Source organism: Cibotium barometz, chromosome 5, assembly GCF_041138505.1.
Source record: "Cibotium barometz isolate CiBa-2024 chromosome 5, ASM4113850v1, whole genome shotgun sequence".
NCBI classification, from domain to species: Eukaryota; Viridiplantae; Streptophyta; class Polypodiopsida; order Cyatheales; family Cibotiaceae; genus Cibotium; species Cibotium barometz.
Genome location: NC_141050.1, coordinates 16,312,981 through 16,335,329, shown reverse-complemented (window position 1 = coordinate 16,335,329; position 22,349 = coordinate 16,312,981). Strand labels below are relative to the sequence as shown.

The 22,349-nt window shown below is 39.0% G+C and overlaps 1 protein-coding gene across 1 annotated transcript; it reads right to left on the bottom strand.

Annotated features, from left to right (window-relative positions):
- Positions 1 to 1,367: 1,367 nt before the first annotated feature.
- Positions 1,368 to 4,262, bottom strand: LOC147638123 (transcription factor bHLH30-like). The gene is made up of 2 exons (XM_086798035.1): positions 2,436 to 4,262; positions 1,368 to 2,004 (listed from the first exon to the last, which is right to left on the bottom strand). The coding sequence occupies exons 1-2, from the start codon at positions 3,063 to 3,065 to the stop codon at positions 1,567 to 1,569; spliced, it is 1,068 nt and encodes a 355-aa protein (XP_086654161.1). The 5' UTR covers positions 3,066 to 4,262; the 3' UTR covers positions 1,368 to 1,566.
- Between the last annotated feature and the right edge of the window lie 18,087 nt (positions 4,263 to 22,349).

Here is a 22,349-nt window from a genome sequence, read left to right as displayed (position 1 = left end):
CTCACTCCCTCTCCCTGCTTATGCCTATTTGCCATTGCGAGGGAATTCCAATTGCCACCTCCACTTGAATTTCATACCCAAAAACCTTCTTGAAACAGAGATGGGTTCTCAGCAACCATACCTGGCTACTCCACATAGAACCACAGATGGGTTCTCAGCAGCACTCCACATAGAACCATAGTCACAAAAAAAACCCATTCCTCATTTCAAAACCTACGAAATGTTTCTAGAAAACCTTAAAACCTCATGGTCAGGGAAGTTTCAGGAGTTTTTTTCGACATTTTTCGCTTTTTTTTTTGACATTTTTTCCTTGAGTAGATTTTTTGGTAGTAGCAACTTGAGTGCCCTTGGCCCTCCCCTTTTTCTTAGTCCTCTCTTTTTTTCTTTTTTTTTTTCCCACTAGCCTTAGGTCCAAGATCCTCCTGTAGTTACTGTTTTTTGCCGCCCATAGGCGATACCGCCGAGGAAGCACCTTGTGGAACCCCAAGTCCTTCACCACTTGGGCTATGACCTCATTGGCTTTCTTAGTCTTCTCTTCCTCCTCTTCTTTTTTTCTTTTCACCTCTTCTTCTCCCATCTCTTTATCTTCCTAATCCCAATTCCTATCTTCTTCATCTTCTTGATCCCATAATTGCAATCCCATATTCTACAATTCCTAGCCAAAATAAAAAATGACAATACTTGGAATGTGTGGGATATCGACATATTCTAGTGGTTTCTGAAAGATATATATATCTATATCTCTCTCTCTCTCTCTATACATACATCTATACATACATATATATATATATATATAGATGGGTTCAGCAACCATACCTGGCTTCTTCACATAGAACACAAGCTCAAACACTGCCCACAAGATAAAGGGCTACAAAGACTGTGCAGACACTCATAACACAGTAATGGTGCTCTTAGCAAGCAGATAATGTGTAGTCACATATGACATTTCAAGATGGCTTGTTGTCCAATGTCCAGCTCATAATTACACACACATCACCTTGCCTTCGCCTGCCTTGAGACCTGCCGGGGGAAAGGTGCATAACCTCTGTACTTCATGAAGTCTTCATAGTGAGGTCTCACACTGACCACCTCAATTGGTCATGAGTTCCAATGGGTCAAAGGCAAGACTCAAACTTACCATAGCAACATTTAGCCAACCAGGAAACCACTTGCACAAATCTTAATTACAATATAGGCCCGAAAAGTACACTGAATATGGCACTCTCTCACACATCCTCTGCAATGAGTGGCTGCAATGGTGCATGTCGTGGCTGCTAGAGGAGCAGAATTACATGACTCAGAGCAGCGTGACCAGAAACACTGATGTATGCATGTGCAAATACATGGAAATAAAAGAAGTAGATAAGTTTGACATTCTGAACACATCTCATTTCAGCTTCTGTAATCATTCAAACAATAATAACATAGCAAAACTCACTACAATACTGAAAGTTTCAACACAAAGCGTGACAAGATAGTCCACCTATTCCACTATCATACATTCTCCTTACAACGTGTTGACAACCACCATGTGAAACCTAACTCACAAAAACAAACTAGCTTCTGCTACTCAAAAGATGAAACCCTCTGTCTCTTACTGGAACTGCCTGGTGATAGCTCTCCACTTCCAGGCCCATCCATAACTAGCTTTAAGGCCTCCTTCACACGCTTGGACATATCCTGGTCCGGTTCTGCCATGTCCTCTTTCCCTGTCACAATGAACACATTCTTTATCCTGCCTCCTAAAGTTGAGATTTCAGCCTTCAAAGTTCTGAGCCTAAGTGAATCTAGAGCATCCCTAAGATCAGTCATGAGGTCTGGCCTATCATCACAGCATAAAGATGCTCTAATCAGTATCCTTCCTTCTGCAGGTGAAGAAACCTTCTCAACACTGAGCTCATCGTGATCTGTTGGCATGGGACCATATTCATATATTTCAGAAACCTGGCGCTTCAGTGTTTTAACCTGATCTATCACTTCCGCAAGCAGCGATGCTTTGTCAGTCTGCAGACACGGCATAAAGCAAAATGAACAAGCAGCAGAAGTAATCTTAATTATATGGTAAACTACTCATGGAGCTTGGTGGCCATTGATCATTTCACTTCCCTCTAGAAAAAGGGCAAACTCCAGCAAAGAACTTAGAGCTTTGCTTTCATACATAGTGCCTAACGTACAGGTGCTGACCCATTTGCAATGTACATGACATAAATTCAGACCATCAAATTGTATAGAACAGTCTAAACCATTGCATATGAAGTCAAACATTACAGACTTCAAACCTAAACCAGTTACATCTCTTTTTGAGGTGTTAATGGACCCAGCAACATATGATGTAAGAGACTTAACCAAGAAATCATTGGACCCAGTATGACATAACCTTGAATAGTGCAATGTTGGAAACTTACCCGTGCATTCACTTTCGGTAAGAGCCATACCTTTGTAGAGCTTGGAAGAAGAGTCCTTAGTGTGGCAAGATGAGTGTTGATCCTTTCGCGACGCCGCCTTTCGGCTTCACTGTGGCTCTTGGAGGCTGCCAGGGCCTTGGCCTCGAGGATCTCCTTTGGAGTCATCTTTGAAGCATTCACCAGCTCTCCCCTAGCAGTGTCAAGCACCAAAGACCCTCCATTGAGGGTGATATGCTGTGAGTAATGGCGGACTGAATCTTTAGGTCCAGAGGAACCGAAGCCATTGTAGCATTCAGTGGGCAAAGCTCCTTGGAGTTGCCGAACCCAATTGGTGGCTGAGTAAGAGATGGGATTGACAAGATGGTCTGAGAACCGGGCATATGAGGGTGGCTGCAGTGACCCAAAATGTCCGGAAGGGGGAGCTATGTCAGTTTTGAGATGGGGCCCATATGAAAGCTCTGCTAGCATCTTGTGAAGGGCATTGGGTGATGGTGTGGTGGGCAACACTGGCCATGGAGACTTGGCAAGTCCCCCTCCCCCACCTCCACCTCCACCTCCACCCCCTCCTCCACCCTCATCCACCATAAATTGGACATTCCCAGCGAACCCAAATGGCAAACCCATCCCTCCTTGCTGTGGAGTCAATTCTACTCCATTCATTGTCTTTCAGAGAAGTAAAATTGATAAGTCAAAGCCCCAAACTTTGATGAAAAACAAAGAGGTCAAGCCCCTCCCCCAGGATTGTCCACAAGCAGGAGACAAGCATCCAAGGCGGGTGGGCATGGGTATGTGGGATAAATGCAGAGTGAGGGTGGGCGATGGTAGAGGGCCAAAAACAAGCTTAGAGAGAGTAGCTCCTGCAGTTGCTCGCATTCAGATGCAGTGTTTCTACCTGCCAAAGGACTGAGTTCCATTCCGTAGATGATCACCGCTCTTACAGGTTTCCCTAAAAGCTATGGGTCTAAGCTGCACTCTACACCATCTCTCTCTTCTCTTAGAGACAATGTGGTCAAGCGCCTACACCATGACTGCAAATCGCCTTACAATGGGTTTCTGCCACACTTTACACCATCTCAGGTAGGAGCAACAAATGGGGATCACGAAATTCTACACCATGGCTGAAGGCGATTTCAAAGAGGGTCTTTGGAGTTGGTATAAACGAGCCTCTTTAAGGGTATGCAGGTGTACATCTAGACCACTGTAGAACTTGCGTACAAGGAGAGTTTTAAGGCAAGCAGAGAGGGGGGGGGAAAAAAAAGCGATGCCCAGAACGTTAACTACAGCCCCACGAGCAACCCTCTTTAGGAAAGTGACGGTGTTCACAAAACGCAAATGAAGACCCAGTAATGCCCACCAAACGAAGATGCACAGAGAACCCACTTCAAGAGAGCGGTGCGCCCGCACGAGCAGGAAAACGAGAGAACCCACTATGGGAATGCAAAGCTCAGAAAGTTGTTTAACAGAACCCACTTCAGGAAACAGAAGGACATAGATGCCCACCGGTAAAATGCAGCGAAAACCGCGTCCTCAAGAAACCTCAGCTCTAGGGCTGAATTTATTGCGAGCTCAGTCCTGCAGCAGATCTGCGAGCTGAGTGAGGAGCTTGCAAGGGTAAAGGTGGGGGGCTGCTGCGGGCAGGCGAAGTGCGATCAAAAGGATGCGGATCTGGAGGAGCTTTAAATGCTAAAATTGAAGGGGACAAAAGAGAAGAAGAAGACTGTGTGGGGAGGAATGATGATAAATGGAATGGATGAACAGGGAGAAAACAGAGAGAGAGAGAGAGAGAGAGAGAGAGAGAAGAGAGATATTGGATGAAGAAAGAAGCGATGGCAAATGCGCCTTTTGTAACAAGAGAGAAAAACTGAAGAAGAAAGCCGAAAAGAAGAAGAGCTGTGTACTTGGCCCAATGGTGGAGGTGGGGCTCTGCCAAAAAAGGCTGCCAAACTGGCAGCTGGTCTCGTCAGGCTTTGTCCCCCTTGGGTAAATCTAGCAGAAATAATGCCAATGTTAGCAGCAAGTGCCAACACCGCCATCCTTTTCCACAAACGCACATGCGCTCTCGCAGCTACAGCGGTCGGCTATGTCTCTCACATCCCAGTTCATGCCTCCGTGGCACCAAACATTTCCACGTCGGTGCTTACGTGGCTCTTCGCTCTATCCTTATCTGTCCACCACGTTGGCTCTAGAAATCGCCAGCATGGCCCCCACCTCCCCCTCACGAACTCTCATGTTCGCCAGTTGCCTTTATGTCACCGTTTTGTCGTTCCGTTCCGTCCGCGGGGCCCCAATCACATTCCACGTGTCCCGGAATTCCACCTGTCATACAAATCCCGCAGGGTCCCATGTGATGTATGTACCCAATGGTCAACTACCGTTCGCTGGACCCCCCGGGACCTTCCATGTCATGCCTACGTACCCTAGCTAGATCCTGCGGGCTTGAGCCTTGAACGCCATGTCAGCAACAATGCCACGGCCTACGGCCCACAGACCACCCACTTGACTTTACTACGTTTTTGAAAATTTCCACTTCATTCCTTCACTGCCACGCTGTAAGAGCTTTCCACGTCATTCTCGTCTCTGCCACGTCGCTTTTTTCCAGAGTTCAGAAGGGCTTGTTTCCACGTTGGTATATCGGCTTCCGTGATTTCTCAAAAAAAACAAAAAGGGGAAAAATATTTTTCTATGAACAGAGACATAATAATGCATCGCTGTACTTCTAGCCTAGAATCTAGATCCTCAGCAATAATTTAAAGTTTTTCTTTGCCATATCACAAATTTTCACAAATTGTGTTGCTGCGGCAGCAGTGCAACGTGGCACGCAGCTCTCTATAACATACAGTCGGTAGGATCCCGAGTCAGCCACTAGTTCCAGGTCATGTGTATTAATTCCCGGCGCGTTGACACGTGGGACTAATAGCTGCCACGTAGTCGTGCAGATTTGATGGCGAGCCGTGCCAGGTAGGCTCAAGCTCGTTTTTAAACTCCCGAGTCGTTGCATACGTGGCACTAATCAGCTCTGCAATTCGCTCACTCACTCGGAGGCACTCCTTGTCTGCTAGCAAGGCATCTTTCTTCTCGAGTTTCGCGAGTACTTTGAACCTCGCCCTTAATAATAGCACCTCATGATCGCCCAAATGGGGGGTCATATAGGCTCATAGCCACATAAGCCTACACACACTCTAGGCTTTACATAACCTAGCACATCCCCATGCACCCATGGTCCCATACATGCATGCCCATGCGCCATGATTCCCGCATGTGGGGTTTATCATGGCTCCTCTGCCAATAATTATTCGCAACCCTTTCTTTGATTTTTCTCACTCGACAAAACGTAAATCCATCACTAAAAAACACTCTTTAAAATAAGACTAAACACGAGGTGTTTGGCCCACCCGTGAAAAAATACAATAATAAACTCCACTTTCCAATTTTCGACAACCGGCCGCTTGACCTGGACACGTGCTGACCTCTCGAGATGCCCACCAGCTGCATCATGACCCTCATGCATGTTGTGTATGATGACTACATGGCATGGCATCATGATCATCATCGTGGCTGCATGCACGCAATGGTGGAATGGGAATGATGGGGTCTCAAGAAGTGATGCTTGCAGGCTGCGTGATGCGCGCCCTGCAACCAGCAAGGGCCACGTGGCACGGGCCCTACCTCCTTTTCTAGTAGCGAGGGCTTTTTTTTTTTGGAAAATTCACCTAAGCTTCTTTACACCCAACAATTCTCAAAGTCCTCAAAATGAACCTTAGGTGAGGTGGAATGACGTGAGGATAAAGTAGTGTTTTTACTCTAATTTGAATTTGCAAGGGAGACTAACCTACGTGTAAAAATTGATTTGAATTTGGATTACTTGATCAACACATGGTCTCCTATTCTTTAGACGACCATGTGAATGAATGTGGTGACCCTCCAGCTCTTTGTTAGTGCTCAAAGGCTAAGAATTTAACATATATTTATCCATTGGTGACTTTGAGAGGGCAGACAAGGGATGGTGATCTACTCTTATTTGAATTTCTGTATTTGAACTTTTCCATTGACGATTGATTTAATTAGGCAAAAGGGTGAGGAAAGATAGGGCTAAGGGGACTATGTGTAAAAGAATGTGGCACGGCAACATTACATATGTTACCCTTTCCCCAATGGGCCATGGCCCATACTAAATGTTTCCACCACCAGAAAGACTAGTGAGCAAAACAACAATCCAACCACCCCCCCCCCTCTCTTTCTCTCTCTCTCTCATGTCCACAATCATACAATAGCAATACAACCCACACATTCCAATGAACAAAGCTACTTGCTATCCAAAACCCAACTTGACATGTTTAAAACATGCCAAAGCAGGTGGAAAAGCAATAAATACCAATTACGCCTACATATTTGCATAACACCTCCACCACTCAAATGCAAAACTTGAGAATGCACCAAAGGAAAAGGTATGATGTGACATTATGTAAAACAAAGAAAGAAAGGGGCTTGGGTGGTGATGAATTTTCTTTTCTAGATATTTGGGAGATATTATAAAATGCATTGTGGGCCTAGAGAAAGGTTTTCAATGGGTGTAGATTGTGATGAAACTTATGTGGGGCATGCAATGTTTCTTTCTCTTATATGTAGCAAACTTATGGGGCATACAATGTTGCTTTCTCTAATATGTAGCAAATAGTAGTGATTCAAAGCTTAATTGAATTTTTATATGGTATCACTACCATGTCCTTGATGATGTCATAATCCCAAAAAGAGAGAAGCATCAACTCAACAGAAGGCAAAGTTTGATAATACACAAGCTAGAGTTGTTTAATGCATAGATTTGTGTCTTTATGCTTCTTGTTTTATATACAAGTCATAAAGGGACACAATATGAGCTAGTAGGTACAACTTCACCGTAAAGAAAATGAAACTATATGTGCACTACTTGGATGTTGTTTTGGATTCTTTATAAAGAAACCCATAAGCACTGTTACCACATTGTAACAGCTTAATTGATCAGTCAACAAATAAGAAACAAACCAAACTTTCTCATCCATCGCTAGTGAGATGATGCCTTAGTCAACACTCCAAGTTGTTTAATTGATTAACATGATACCATGATTTTGGATCAAAAGTGAAAAGGTTATTTATGCCCATTTATATAAAAAATTGAATGAGCCAACTTTATCCTTGTATATATCACCTCAAAATGCCAAGCACTTAAAAAAATAGTAATATATATGACATGCAATATAACTTTTATGAACATTGATTTAGGCATTGATATTAATGACCATGATTTTTTTGGTGAAGAGAGTCTCCCTGATTAATGTCATTTTTATCAGCAATTCAATTCATCCAAGCAACCAAGGGACCAATAAACTTTACTCAATGTCCTCGTGATGTGTGGATATAGTGTTTTGTTGTCATGCAATTCATATAAAGATTTTGGTGCTCATCATCAACCTCTGGTTCTTTTTTGTCATCCAAGATTGTGATATTTCTAGAATATGATGTTCATAAAAAGAGTCACCAACTACATTAATAAAAAGCTTATAATATGTAATCTTATAAGATAAAGATCTCTTTGTGCATATATGTGGAACTTTTGTGACATGGTCTTTTGAAATTCTCATATCAGATATAGTATTAGGCTTGAAAACCATATGGATTTGGTTTAACCTCAACATGAATGGTAGTGTATATTTATAGCCATTACATTGTAATTTATATCATAACAATGGTAGTGTATATTTGTAGCCATTACATTCTATCATAACAAGCAAAAGACATCATGTTATTGTCTTAAAAGCTTCAAACAAAAAATTCAGTGCTATTATATAGTAATGTCAACATTTTGATCGTAGCACCCAAATCTAGGCATACACATTGATAGCATTGAAAATGTTGGCTTGCCAATAGTAGGCCCTTGATCATATTAAAGGGCATATACATTGTCAACAAAATACTATTCAAAACACCCAAATCTAGGCATATACATTGATAGCATTGAAAATGTTTGCTTGCCAATAGTAGGCCTTTGATCATATTAAAGGGCTCACAATAGATGAAGAGGTGACAATTAATGATTGTAGGACTCAAGCAATGGTGGTTATGATTGTGCCTTGGATTTTCTCAAACAATAGGAGCATTTTAGGTTGGAATCTTACTTCTATGCTTGAGTGGGCATCAAGAATCTCCTTTACCTTGGAGTGGAAAGGGACATCAATATAATCTTTCTAAACTCATAAGAAAGAAAGTTACAAAGAAGACAAGCATGATCCACATTCCATATATAACTCTGGATTGATTAGGTGTGTGGTTGCAATCTTGTTACATTCTCTCTCAACTTGTTTGTTGAAGTTCTTTAAAAAAAATAGGTGGTCGATGAAAACATTCACCTAACATGTGCATTTCTATCCTATGAAATATAAGCAATCGAGATAACTATGAATAAACATTCAACTATGACAACACCAATTGTAGATTATTTAATGATGGAAGCAAATAAAGGTGTCGCTTTCGTAAAATTTCCACCAAATCTCTTAAACTCGATATGATTAGCTTTAAAACTTGATTGAAGAATTATTTGGTGCAATTATCAACATTGAGCTTACTTAAGCATTAAAAAATACATAATCATTAAGTGAAACACAATATTTGGATGGTTTTTTCAAGTCACATCTTAGAAAGTAATGTTATACTAGCTGGTACATTTTTGGTTTTCAATGCTTATGGTATTTTCACACTACCCCATTAGGTAAGTCCAGACTTCATTTGTTTTACTATATATGCTATACTATCCATATTACATGTTTCCTTTTCTAAAGACATTACCCCCCTCCCAAAATGAAGCATTATGGACATTTCCTTGATTGAAGTTTGTGTCATTATTATTGAATTTTACATGAATATTTTGTGGAAATCAAACCTTTGTACTCTACTTGTAACTCTACAAATACTAGCTAGCGTATCTTTGTAAGAGCCTATTTATGAGGCATGAGTAGCCTAGATGCTCAATAGGACTCAATTTTGACATCAAATGGTTATCATGGGGGCAATGTGGTTTGAAATGCCTTAGGTAGGTTTGACACATAGTCACATATGCCTCATATAAATGAGGGCCTAGGGTGGATCGAAGATTAGGGAGAAAAGTATGGTTGGAGTTACTAATGAGAATTAAATTAATCACAATGAGATAAGATAAGAAAAGCTGAAGCCATCAAATATTTTCACTAATGAAGATCCAATTGCAAGAGGCAAGTACATTATTTTATAGTTTCCAATGAAACCCTCTAGATCTCATCCACCTCCTTGACCCTTATAAATGCATCTCTATCCATATAACTAATATACACTTTTTAGATTCTTCTTTCACGTTTCACTTTCCACAAACAACCTTTGAGCTATAGACCATTCAAATGAACACATAACTTGAGGCCACTAGAATCCCCTCAAAATACAAATCCAAAGTACAAAATATGTGCAAACAACTTGCCACTCCATAACAATGTAGACCCAACACTTTTAACACCTCCCTTTTGGGGATTCATAACCCTCGCCATGTTGTCTCATAGCCCCTACATCACCACCCCCTAGATGTGATCAACATGAGCTAGGAGCCATGTTGGATCTATTGCCCATGACATCATAGAGCCCATGTTACATTAAGAGAGATCAACACTACGTATTCATGCCCCCCACCTTGTGAGGATCCTTCTTTTGTTCTTGTACTGTGCTTGTGCAATCCCTGAAACCAAAATGAGTTTTTTCTTAATGCTGTAGGTTACACAATTGTAACATTTTATCACATATTTTTAGTTAAAATTTGTTTCAATATTTACCAAAGTGGTAGGTGTAGATAATATTGTTCATCCTTTGTCTTCCACAAAGTATGCATGCACTGTGGTGAGTCCTTTATTTTTACAAAGGTACCCAATCACTTTACAAAAGTATAGTCACCTCTTTTATATTTCGTAAATTTTAAACATGAGTAAAGGTCTCTTCTGGAGTTTAATGGTGCCCTTTTTTATGCCCCTTTCTAGGATGCCTAGTCTAAAGTTCCTATTCAGTATGATAGTTACTTGTTTTTATAAATAGGGCCAGAATTTAATGAAGAACTCTACTAATAGGCCATCCCATTAAAGTTTTCTAGTAGTAGGATTAGCATATGTAACCCCTATGTTCTAATCAATAATAAACACACATTTTTTAACTTTTAGATCAAGCTTAGTTATGGTTTCTAGTAGTAGGGTTGTAACCCTTATGCTCTAATGAATAATCCTTATGCTTTAGTAGCGTCTTTCGGATCAACCTTAGTTTTCATTTCAATTAGAGCATGCACATAATCCAGACATTCAGACACTCTCAAGTGTGATATATTTGGTTTTCTACTTGTAAATCTCTCTTCCGGAGTCATACCACGTGGGTGTTGTGTTCATAATGTAAACAGCTATAGAAATCTCCTTGACCCAAAAATAATATGGCAAGTTCTTCACATCATTAATCATAACTCTTGCTATCTCAGCATATGGCGATAATTACGCTCTAGCAATAATGTTGTGTCGAGGAGCATACCTACATGTTAACTATCTCCTTACAAATGTTGAGGAGTATACCTACATGTTGACTATCTCCTTATGCCATGCTCTTACAAATATACATCAAACTCCTCTAACACATACTCTACCCCCATCTTATCTTAAACATTTGATGTACGTGCCCGTTTTCTTCTAAACCAAAGTCTTAAATTGATGAAAATACATGAAGGCATCGCTCTTATGTTTCAAAATACACCTATAATTTCAAAGAAAAATTATATATGAAAGTAATATAATAATTACAACCACTAATTGAAGCTATTTTTTAGGGTCCCCATATGCTCGCATGTGCTTGTATATGTATCACATCCAAAGGCACATTCCTTTTATGAGGAAATTGTATCTTTGTTGACTTCCTAAATTGACAAGGTGCACATACACCTATGGGACCATCAACTTTAAGCTTTGGTAGACCTAAAATAGTGCCTTTCTCTTGTATATATTTTAGCTTTTCATATTTTACACGACTCATTCATGTAGGTCACATTTCAATGTTTACAACTATGCTATTATTGCTAGCAAACATGGCTGATTTTACTTGATGCATATTTACATTTCAATGTGAAGAGCCTTTTCACTCTTCTTACCCAGCGTGTGATGAGTCTACATCTATCATTCCAATCTTCCATAAAATACCCTTGTGGAACCTATAGCCTCTTAAATGTTAAAAATAAAGCTTGATGGATGTGGATAAATCTCGGACGAGGTGCCATAGTAGTGGTGTGCCAGATTTTCTAGGCATTGGAGCAAGTTAAAGACTTTGAAATTAGCTGCGATTGTATGGACAAAGTGATCATGCAGGTGTTAGGAGGTCATCCACATTTAGATATCCAAGCTCACCAAGTTTTGGCTATACATTATGTATACATGTCAAGGGTTATATAAGATTTTAACCCCACTTGTGTGGAAGATTCCACCATGGGCCACAAGTTTTAGGAAGATGCTATGGGGATGAGGAGATGGATGCTTCAGTGCATGGGAGTTGCATTTCCTAAGGATAAGAAGGCCATTGGTTGCAAAAGCATATTTCACATGGATAAGACTAGTTGCCAATAGTTTGCTCAGACATATGAGGCTAACTAGGATAAGATTTTTAGTCCTATTTCCAAGATGGCAACTGTGAGGTGTGGTTGCATTGGTTGCATCTAGAGGCTGGTTTCTTCACTAAATGGATGTGAAGGATGCATATTTGAATGGACACCTATAGGAGAAAGTTATATGGTGCAATCACTGCTGCTGAGAAAGTTATATGGTGCAATCGCTACTACTGACTTATAGGAGAAAGTCTATATAATGAAATCACCTACTAACTATGAGCACCCACAACACCCAAATTGCAGTTTAAAGAAATCTTTGTATGGGTTGAAAAACAAGAACCATAGGCATGGGCCAAAAACATGAGCAAGAATCATGTCTCTATTGGATTTAAGATTTTCAGTGCAAATCATTATCTCTATTTAAGGAAGACATAAATAGGGCTCATTGTGATAGTGATTTATGTGGATGACCTGATTGTGATAAGTGACAGAGCAGCAATGAGAGATTGCTCATGTCAAAGAAGCAAATTTGAGATAAAGGACTTGGGTGAGCTAAGATACTTTCTTTGCATTGCGTTCTTGAGCTTATGCAAATGCAAGCAGGGTATTTGGCTTATGCAGACATATTGTTCAAATATGGCTTATGTAGGACATGTTCAAATATGGCTTATGCTGGACATGTTGTCCAAATACGGCTTGAAGTTATGCTGAACATGTCTAAATATGGCACCCAAATATGGCATGGTAGGATGTTAGCCAATTGGTACACCCTTGGAGCAAAATATAAAGCTTAGAATGGATTCAGGTAAGCTTCTTGAAGATCGTATCATTTATAGAAAGATGGTAGAAAGTCTTATTTACATGACCATAACAAGGCATGACCTTGCTTGTGACTCAGTTCACAAAATCCTTCGTCTCGCAAAAGACTCACTTAGATGCGATGAGAGATGCATATTGAGATATGTTGAGAGAACCATATGAGGCTAGCAAGGAGGTTTATGTATATGGATTCATGGATGCAAATAAGGCTAATATTTATCACGATCTACTAGTAATGGCTATGTGTTTAGCCTTGGGAGTTTAAAAAGTAACCCACAATTGATTTAAAGGTGCTACTATGGTTGCATGTGAGGTAGCTTGGCTTGGAAATCTACTTGGTGATTTGGATCAACCCATTGGAGATGCAATGATCATTCGTGCTAGTAACCTAGTGTTTTATGCTAGGATAAAGCACATAGAGGTAAAAAATTATTATATCAAGGAGAAAGAATGATATGGTTTATGCTGGTAGGCCAACACTTTCACAAAACCATTGGGTGTTGAGAAGTTTTGTCTTTTCAAGAAGAATTTGGAGTATATAAGATAGAGTTGGAGCTTAAGTGGGAGATATCAAGCTCTCAATGGATGTGGATAATCTTGGATGAGGTGTCATAGTGATGGAGCATCATGTGGGCAGCAAATAAAGAGCAAGTGTCAGTTTAATATGAGTAGGTGTGTATGTAGGTAGTAACAATCATCATCACATGGCCAATCATTATGGAATTTTGTGTGTGCATCATGTATACGTTAACTCACCCTTATGTGAGTTAACACGCAAGGGTGAGTTGTGATTGGGATAATGTAGGAGAAGAAGAGGTGAGATAGATGCCTAATGTAGATAATCTTGAACTGAGATTTGTGTGTTGAATTAGTAGAGCATTAAGCTAATTAACATCTCTAATTGAGTGCCCATAACTTGTATGGATTAGCTTTGTCAAGTATAAATTCAAGCTTCCTTGGAGTGTCAAAAATAGAAAAAAAACTACTTTTTAAGTCTCTTTGAAAGAGTTTTCCTAATAATAATCTTCCTTGCCTTTGTATTTGGCTCAAACATCTCCTTGAAGTCACATCATACAAGCTTACAATTTGTAGTAACATCTTGAAGCTCCCCAAATAGGTCAATTTTGATAGGTTCATAGCAATGTGAGTTATGTATTTCCTAGCCTTCTTATGTCATTCTCCACCTTGTGGTCTCTCATCCACAATAACAATAATATCCCAAAAATCCTTATCTTTCAACATTATCGCATTCTTAATGACCAACAACCCCAATTTCTCCTATCTAGTTTCTCACCAATAAAAGAATATAGTTGACCATATTTGATATATAGTGATGAAATAATATGATAAGATAATTGCCCATATCATGTGAAAATAGTTTATATATGTAGCTAACCAATAGTTTATATATGTAGCTAACCAATATACTCACAAATATGTAGTTTATATATGTAGCTAACCAATATACTCACAAATTCCAAACAGCACTTTGCCAAAGTTGATGTTGCTGGAAATTATAGCTTTGTTATTATGATTGTAATGTAGAGCCTCTGAAAGTAATGAATTTGAATATGTTCCCACAAACCTATCTCCAAAGTTGATGTTGCTAGAAATTATAGTTTGTTATCATGATTGTAATGTAGAGCCTCTGAAAGTAATGAATTTGAATATATTCCCAAAAACCTATCTCCAAAGTTGGTTGCTAGAATTTATAGCTTGTTATTGTTGTTGATTGTAATGTAGAGCCTCCAAAAGTGATGAATTTGAATATGTTCCCAAAAATATATCGCCAAAGTTGATGTTGTCAGAAATCATAGTGACAATACTGAGCCTCCAAAAGTGATAAATTTGAACATGTTCCCAAAAGATATCTCCATCAAGATATGAATTACCCAAGTAGTACTATGCATGGACAATATGTTCAACCAATGATTGATGAAATATAAACACCTTTCATAACCTTTCCATTAGCTCAAAAAGGGGTAAAAAGCATGCAACATCCCATAGTAGACTTTGCCAAAGTTAATATTGCTGAAAATTATAGCTTTTTATCATGAATGCAATGTAGAGCCTCCAAAAGTTAATGTTGCTAGAAATTATAGCTTATTATCGTGAATGCAATGTAGAGCCTCCAAAAGTGATGAATTTGAATGTTTCCGAAAAAGATATCTTCAAGATATGAATGACCCAAATATTACCATGTATGGACAATATGTTCATCGAACGATTGATGAAATATACCTTTGACAACCTTCCTTGTAGCTCAAAAAGAGGTAAAAAGCATGCAACACAATGTTGAAAAACAAGTGATGAAGGGAGCAACCATTTGGGAATTAAGGGGGATCATATAATAATGTGTGTAAGAAGACCTAAAAGGGGGATCATATAATAATGTGTGTAAGACGACCTAAAAGGGCCTTTGTTTAAATGTTAATTGGTGAGAGGCAAATGTAAGAAATGATGTCATGGGTGTGGAGACATTCTAGGAAAACGTGGAGTGAATCATGGAGATATTCTAGGAAAAGGTGGAGTCAATCATGGAAAAAATTGAAGGATGTACGAGTCTCATATAGTGTACCTTATTTGGGTATTTAAGTACCCAAAGTAATGTAAATAGTGTGTTTTTTTGTGAGAATCTCATTGTGTTGTTAACATTTCACTAGTTTCTTCATCTCATTAGTCTCCTTTAATCATGTCTATAATAATTTTCTATGAGCCTTCATAGCTTAGAAATTTCCACATAGTATTAAAGCTAGTAGGTCTCTCTTAGTTTGAATAGCTTTCTCTCTGTTGTGCGGAGGCCCTCTTTTTAGATAGAGATGTTGCACAACAAAAAGTCTCCTCTTATCATGTCTACAATAACTTGCTATGAGCCTCCATAGCTTAGCAATTTTCACATGGTATCAAATCTAGTAGGGCTCTCTTAGTTTGAATAGCTTGCTCTCTATAGAGGTCCACCCTTCAGATAGCTTCCTCTATTAGTTTTAATATCTTAATCTCTACATATGCCCACCCTTTGGATAGAGGAAAGTCTGGGAGCACATGCCCATGCTTATTTATAGATGATATGTGCACCTCTTTGGATGCCCTCTTTTTAAAGGATGAGTTGAGACATGCTTTGCAGGCCCTCTTGAATAGCAAATGCCTTGGAATGACAGAATCTCTCCATCCTTCTTTTTTTACTTTTGGGATTACATTAGTGATGATGTTACTATTTCTCTGCAAGAGATGTGCTATACTTGTATGATGCCTCCTTTTCTCGCACAAAGGGTCTTATCCACCTAATTCTGAAAGGTGGGGACAAGACCAATATTAGACAATGGCTTACAAAATCTTAGCGAAGGTAGTGAGTATGAGGCTTTGCCCTATTCTTTAGAGGGTTATTCATGATATACAGAATGGTTTCCTCCAAGAAAGGAGTATTTTTGGTAATATCTTCTCATTCTGGGAAGCTGTGGAATGGGCTAAATCTTAGCCAACAACAATCCCTTGCCATTCTCTTGCTAGACTTTGAAAAAGCTTATGTGGATTGGGAGTTCTTGGAAGACATGACGGCATGAATGGTTTTCTCCTAGGAGTGGATCATAGGGGTATGTTGCATGTATAGGGAGGCCATAGCACAGTTTTGGCCTACGCACCACCCACGGGGGGGACAGGGGGGTGTGGTGAGCGCTTTCAAATCTTTTGTTTCGTAAGGCAGGGATGCTCCTTAACTCCACTACTTTACCTTATAGTAGTGGAGGCTATGAGAAAGTTTTTCAAAATATTGGGGGAGGAGAGAGAGCTTGAGCTCTTACAAGCACACACACGTTCCCATAACAATGGATATCACACACACAAAGATGGAAGGCTAAAATCTTCTTCTTCTTCTTACTCTCAAAAGAAGGCTACAAAAGAGAAGTGAAAACCCAACATAAATACTAGAGTACTATGTACAAGCGGTCCATAATGTGAGCATGCTAAACAAGTGAGCTGGCAAGATAAGTATGCCATAACTTGGCAGGGTGGACTATGTAGGTGTAGTCTAGCTATAGAATCACTGGGCAAAGATCCATCGTGTCGGCTACCAAATGCACTAGTGATTTAAATGTGGAATGGTCACCCAGGCAATTTGTGAGTGTCAGCTCTAGTTGAGCTTGATATCTCAACACTCCTCCTCAAGCTCAACTCCATCTCCAAGACTCCTAGCATGCTGTGGAATTTGCGAAGTTCTCTATGCTGACGTACACGAGATCAATATCTCTCCTACCAAGATCTTTTCTCTGTTGAAGTGATAGTGGACCTTTATGTGTTTGGTCTGTGCATAAAACATTAGGTTCCTAGCTAACTATATGCTACTAAGGTTGTCACAATAAATGACATCATGCCTGTCCATATGCAGACCCAAATCTCCAAGTAGCTTGTGTAACCAAGCTACCTCACATGCTACCATCACAACACCTGTGTACTTTACCTTTGTACTCGACAAGGCAACTTTTCTTGCTGCTTCAAGTAATAGCACCACTCCAAAAGGAAAACATAAATCTACTAGTAGATCTTCTATACAAGATGCTAGTGTATCCATACACTTTGTAACTCTATACCAGCCTTGTAGAAGAGACCATAATCCATTGTGGACCTCACATAGCGTAGTGTGTGCCTCACACCATCCAAATGACGTTTTCAAGGAACTTGCATAAACTGGCTCTCCAACCTATTTGTGTAGTTCAAGTCCAGCATGGTGAATATCATGTAGATCAAGGTACCCACTATCTTCCTATACATAGTAGGATTCTCCAACATCTCACCTGTATTCGCACTCAACCATTATGATCTAGTGGTATAGAAATAGGCTTACAACCAGCCATACCATATTTGGACAACATGTTGAAAATATACTATTGTTGTGATAGACATATGCCCTCAGGTGTTTTGATGACCTCAATGCCAAGAAAGTATGTTAGCTCACCCAAATCCTTCATGTCAAACTTCTTCTTGAGGAGACCCTTCACATGCTCAACTTCCTGCTCATTGTTACCCCCAACAATCAAGTCATCCATATAAATGGTAATTACAAACAATCCCCTTATCACTCTTTTGCATATAGAGTGAATGACCTGCATGTGTCGTCGTATGAAAGCCAATGGTGACAATATACTCTGAGATTTTGTCATGCCATGCTCTCGGTGCTTGTTTCAGGCCATACAAGGCCTTAACTCAAATCCTCATAGCTAGGTGGCTAGTCCAAATACACTTCTTCTTGCAACTCACCATGCAAGAATGCATTCTTTACATCCATTTGATGTGAGACCCTTTGTTACAAGCTAATGCTTCCATTTGACTTGTGCTTGACTTTGTACACCCACTTACATCCAATAGCCTTTTTACCCTTAGGCAAAGACACCAATTTCCATGTCTTATTCACATCCAATGCAACCATTTCTTCATCCATGGCTGTATCCCAATTTGCATGCCCAACAATATCCTCAAAACATGTGGGCTCAACATCCTACACAACCTTTGCTATATATGTATAATGGTGAGCTACATAACCATCATACATCAATCTTTGAACATGGTTTTTCACCTTGTTCAACCCGCATAGTTCTAGATTTATCCTTGGTATTGTGGCTACATTAGCATTCTTTACACCAGGTGTCTTGATATAGCTGGGATCCCAAACTCCTCGTTAAGGCTCTGCTTTGAGAGCCACTAGACTCTCCATCAATAAATGAATGGCCTGCTAAAATCTTAGGTATATCAAGGGGCTTCTTGACCTTCTCTTTGCCTTTACATGATGCACCTACTGAATTTGTAGGACTGATATTCTGACATAGCCTGCCACTCCATGGCCTATCAATAGATCCACCGCGCTAAAGGACTCTCACGGTCCACTCAATTTGATTCTTGACCTACATTTTGTGCAACCACCTGTTCTTGTGCATTAGCCCTAATCAGCTCTTTTACATCAACATACTAGTAGCTGCTCATCTCATAAAATATAACATCCCTACTCACCCTCATCTCACATATGATAGGGTTGTAACACATATACCCCTTTTGCTCAAGGGAGTAACCAATGAAAACACATTATTCAATCTTCAGATCTAGCTTACTACATAACTCATCAGGAATATGTACATATGTAATGCACCCAAAAACTTTCATGTGTGAAAAATCTGGTTTTTTACCCACTGTATTTCTCCTCTGGAGTTATACCATGCACTGCTGTGGGAGTCTGATTCATAATGTAAACTGCAGTGCAACTGCTTTAGCCCAATAATGTAAACTGCAGTCGCCAACTACTTTAGCCCAATAATTATGCGACATGATCTTCTCAGCCATTAATGCACAATCAACTTCTACAATGTGCATGTTCTTCCTCTCAGCAACTTCATTTTACTATGGAGTGTACTTGCATGTAAATTATCTCTGAATTCCATGCTTTTTCGATATGCATTAAGCTCATTGGAGAAATTCTCCCCTCTATCTGATCTCAAGCACTTAATCTGTAAACCTATTTGTTTTTCAGTCAACATTTTGAAATTCTGAAAGTGAGTAAACACTTCATTTTTCTCTTTCATAAAGTACACCCATACATTCCTTGTGTGGTCATCCAATAAAAGATACATAATAGCAACATCCTCCCATTGATACCATCTTTGTCGGCCCCCATACATTTGAGTACACCACATCAAGTTCCCTCTTGCTTACATTTATGTCATGTGGAAATACATTCTTTGTTTGCTTCCCAAATTGATGTGCTTCGCAAACCTTATGCATTCCATCCAACTTAAACTTTGGCAAACCTGTAATTTCAAAATTTTGCATGAACAACAATTGTTGCTGCTCATTTACATGACCAATACGTTTGTACCAAATATCTATATTGGCCACAACAATTGTTGCTGCTCATTTACATGACCAATACGTTTGTACCAAATATCTATATTGGCCACAACACATGTACCTTGTGCAAACATAGTAGCTTTGACCTTAGGCATGCTTACATCTATAGAAAATATTCTACCCACTCTCTTGCCCTTTGCAACCAAATGATATTTGTTCTTGAAGTCCTCTACATAGCAGCCATCACGGTTGAAGTGTACCTATAAACCCTGCTCAATTATCTACCCAACAAAAACTAGGTTTTTTGTGATGTTGGGCATATAAAGTACACTAGACAAGTACTTCATCTTGCCATCCTGTATAGCCAATGACACATTCCTAATATGAGCAATAGGATGAGTTGTGTCATCCCCTGTCTCTACATAACCTAGTTTTTCCAAGTTCTTCACATCTCTAAAGCACTCACCACCAATGTGACAGGTCATGCGGTTAGAGGCTCCCAAGTCCACATACCATACATCATCAGCATTTGTGGATACATCTGTAGTCACTGTTGTATAACAAATAAATGCTCATATCTATCTTCAGCCTGCTTGCTCTTGAAGATGCATAATTGTTTTATTATAATTTTCCATTGTTAATGTTACTCTGCTTCTTGTGACATTCTATGAAAAAAATAACTTGGTTTGCCACAATAATAGCAATCTCTGGAACTTGTTCCTAATTATTGTCTCTTCCAATTTATGTAGCCTCTTTCGCTTCCCCTGCCTTGAGAGACTGGCCTCTTCCACTTGTGTATGATTTTTGTTGTTGTTGTGAATCTATGGAATGTTGTCCATAATTCTGGTCTCCATGTCAGCCACGACTTTGGCCTTGACCATGACCTCTACCTGAATTGGATCAATGCTTTTATAAAAAAAATATTTCCAATATGCATCTTTCTATGCATAGAAATTAATTCTAATGAAAATAATGCTTTTATAATAAAAATATTTCCAATATGCATCTTTCTATGCATAGAAATTAATTCTAATGAAAATAACTCTTTTATAATAAAAATATTTCCAATATGCATCTTTCTATGCATAGAAATTATTTCTAATGAAAATAATGCTTTTATAATAAAAATATTTTCAATATGCATCTTTCTATGCATAGAAATTAATTCTAATAAAAATAACACTTTTATAATAAAAATATTTTCAATATGCATCTTTCTATGCATAGAATGAAAATAACATTTTTAGAATACACAAACGGAGGGGATTACTCTTTTTGAATAACATAAAGATAAAACTTATTTCCACAAAATTTAAGAAAATTTTGCCATAACCTCCTTTGTATGGCTGACCATTTCTCAATTTTTACATTCTAAATCTACTTAGAATTTACCCCAAGATGAATTAAAACACTCTAATCTAATCAATTTTCACTTCTAAAGAGCAATCAATAGGAAAAGTTTAACTTATTTTGTTTGTTTCTCATTTTAGGATAAAGAAAGGCTTAAATTCTTAATGAAGAGAAGGGGGGAGCCTTTCCATCAAGGCATAACATCCAATTTCACATTAAAAAAAAACAAGAAATCAGAAAACCATAGAATAGAATTTAAAAAAAAGTAGAATTTCTAACTTACATGGAGTTTTGTGAGCTTTCCTTTGGCTTGAGGGATTGAGGGTTCTACTCTTGCTTGGATCAAGAGTGGCCACCAATTCTTTGTAGAGGAATTAATCAAAAACAAGTGAATTATCAAAGAATTCAATGTATTTGGCTCTGGGGAGGAGTAGAGTAATAGTGCATGAAACACTATTAAGATTTTACAAAGGGGGAGGCTTCTATTTATAGGAAAAAGTGAGCCTCAAACCAAGCAAACTGATTCTAGAATTTTCCAGATCAGTTTGGTCAATTTTTGGGTCAGTTTAGCTTACTTTTTGGAACTAGACTTGAATTAGGAGAGAGGAGAGATGAAATATCTCATTTTATTGATTTAAAATGGAAGCAATGATGAGAAAAAGGTGCCTCCTTCATGAGGGAGAATCCCCATTTTGAGGTGTCAAAAATTAGTTTTTTAACTATTTTCCTTGGTCCTTAGTCCACTCTTCATCTTATGTGAGTATTTACTCATTTTTGGGGGGGTTTTCTTTATTTCTTCAATTTATCTCCTCCCTACATTTGGATTAATCTAATTGGTCCCTCAGAACTTTAATCTAAAATTTTCAAAAAATTTGGACCCTTAGGCTAAGGCCTTTTGAGTAGATTATAATTTAATTCTAATGCACCTTAGGAAATTCTTTTTAAACTTCTCTTTCGGGGAAATTTAGTTTAATAAGAAATGATATTTTTCCATCCAAAGATATCTAAAAACTGAGTTACCTCTCTCTAGAATATTTTCTCTCTCTAAGCCAAAATAGGTAGAAACAAGATCTTTTATTATTCTGAAAAGGGGATTGATTACAGGGGAGGAAACTGGACATCTTGAGGGGCTGGGGAGGAATCTTACATTCTCTCCCACTTGAAAAATGCGAGATGTCCTCATCTCGCAGGTGGAGTATGATCTCTTTCATCATCTTCTTCTTCTTCTTCAATTACTTCTAGCGTTACTGCCTTGGAAGTGACGGGGCCGATTTGGAAATATCTCTCTTTGCCTTCCCCTATTCTGAGGCGGAGGTCTTGCATTACTTTGG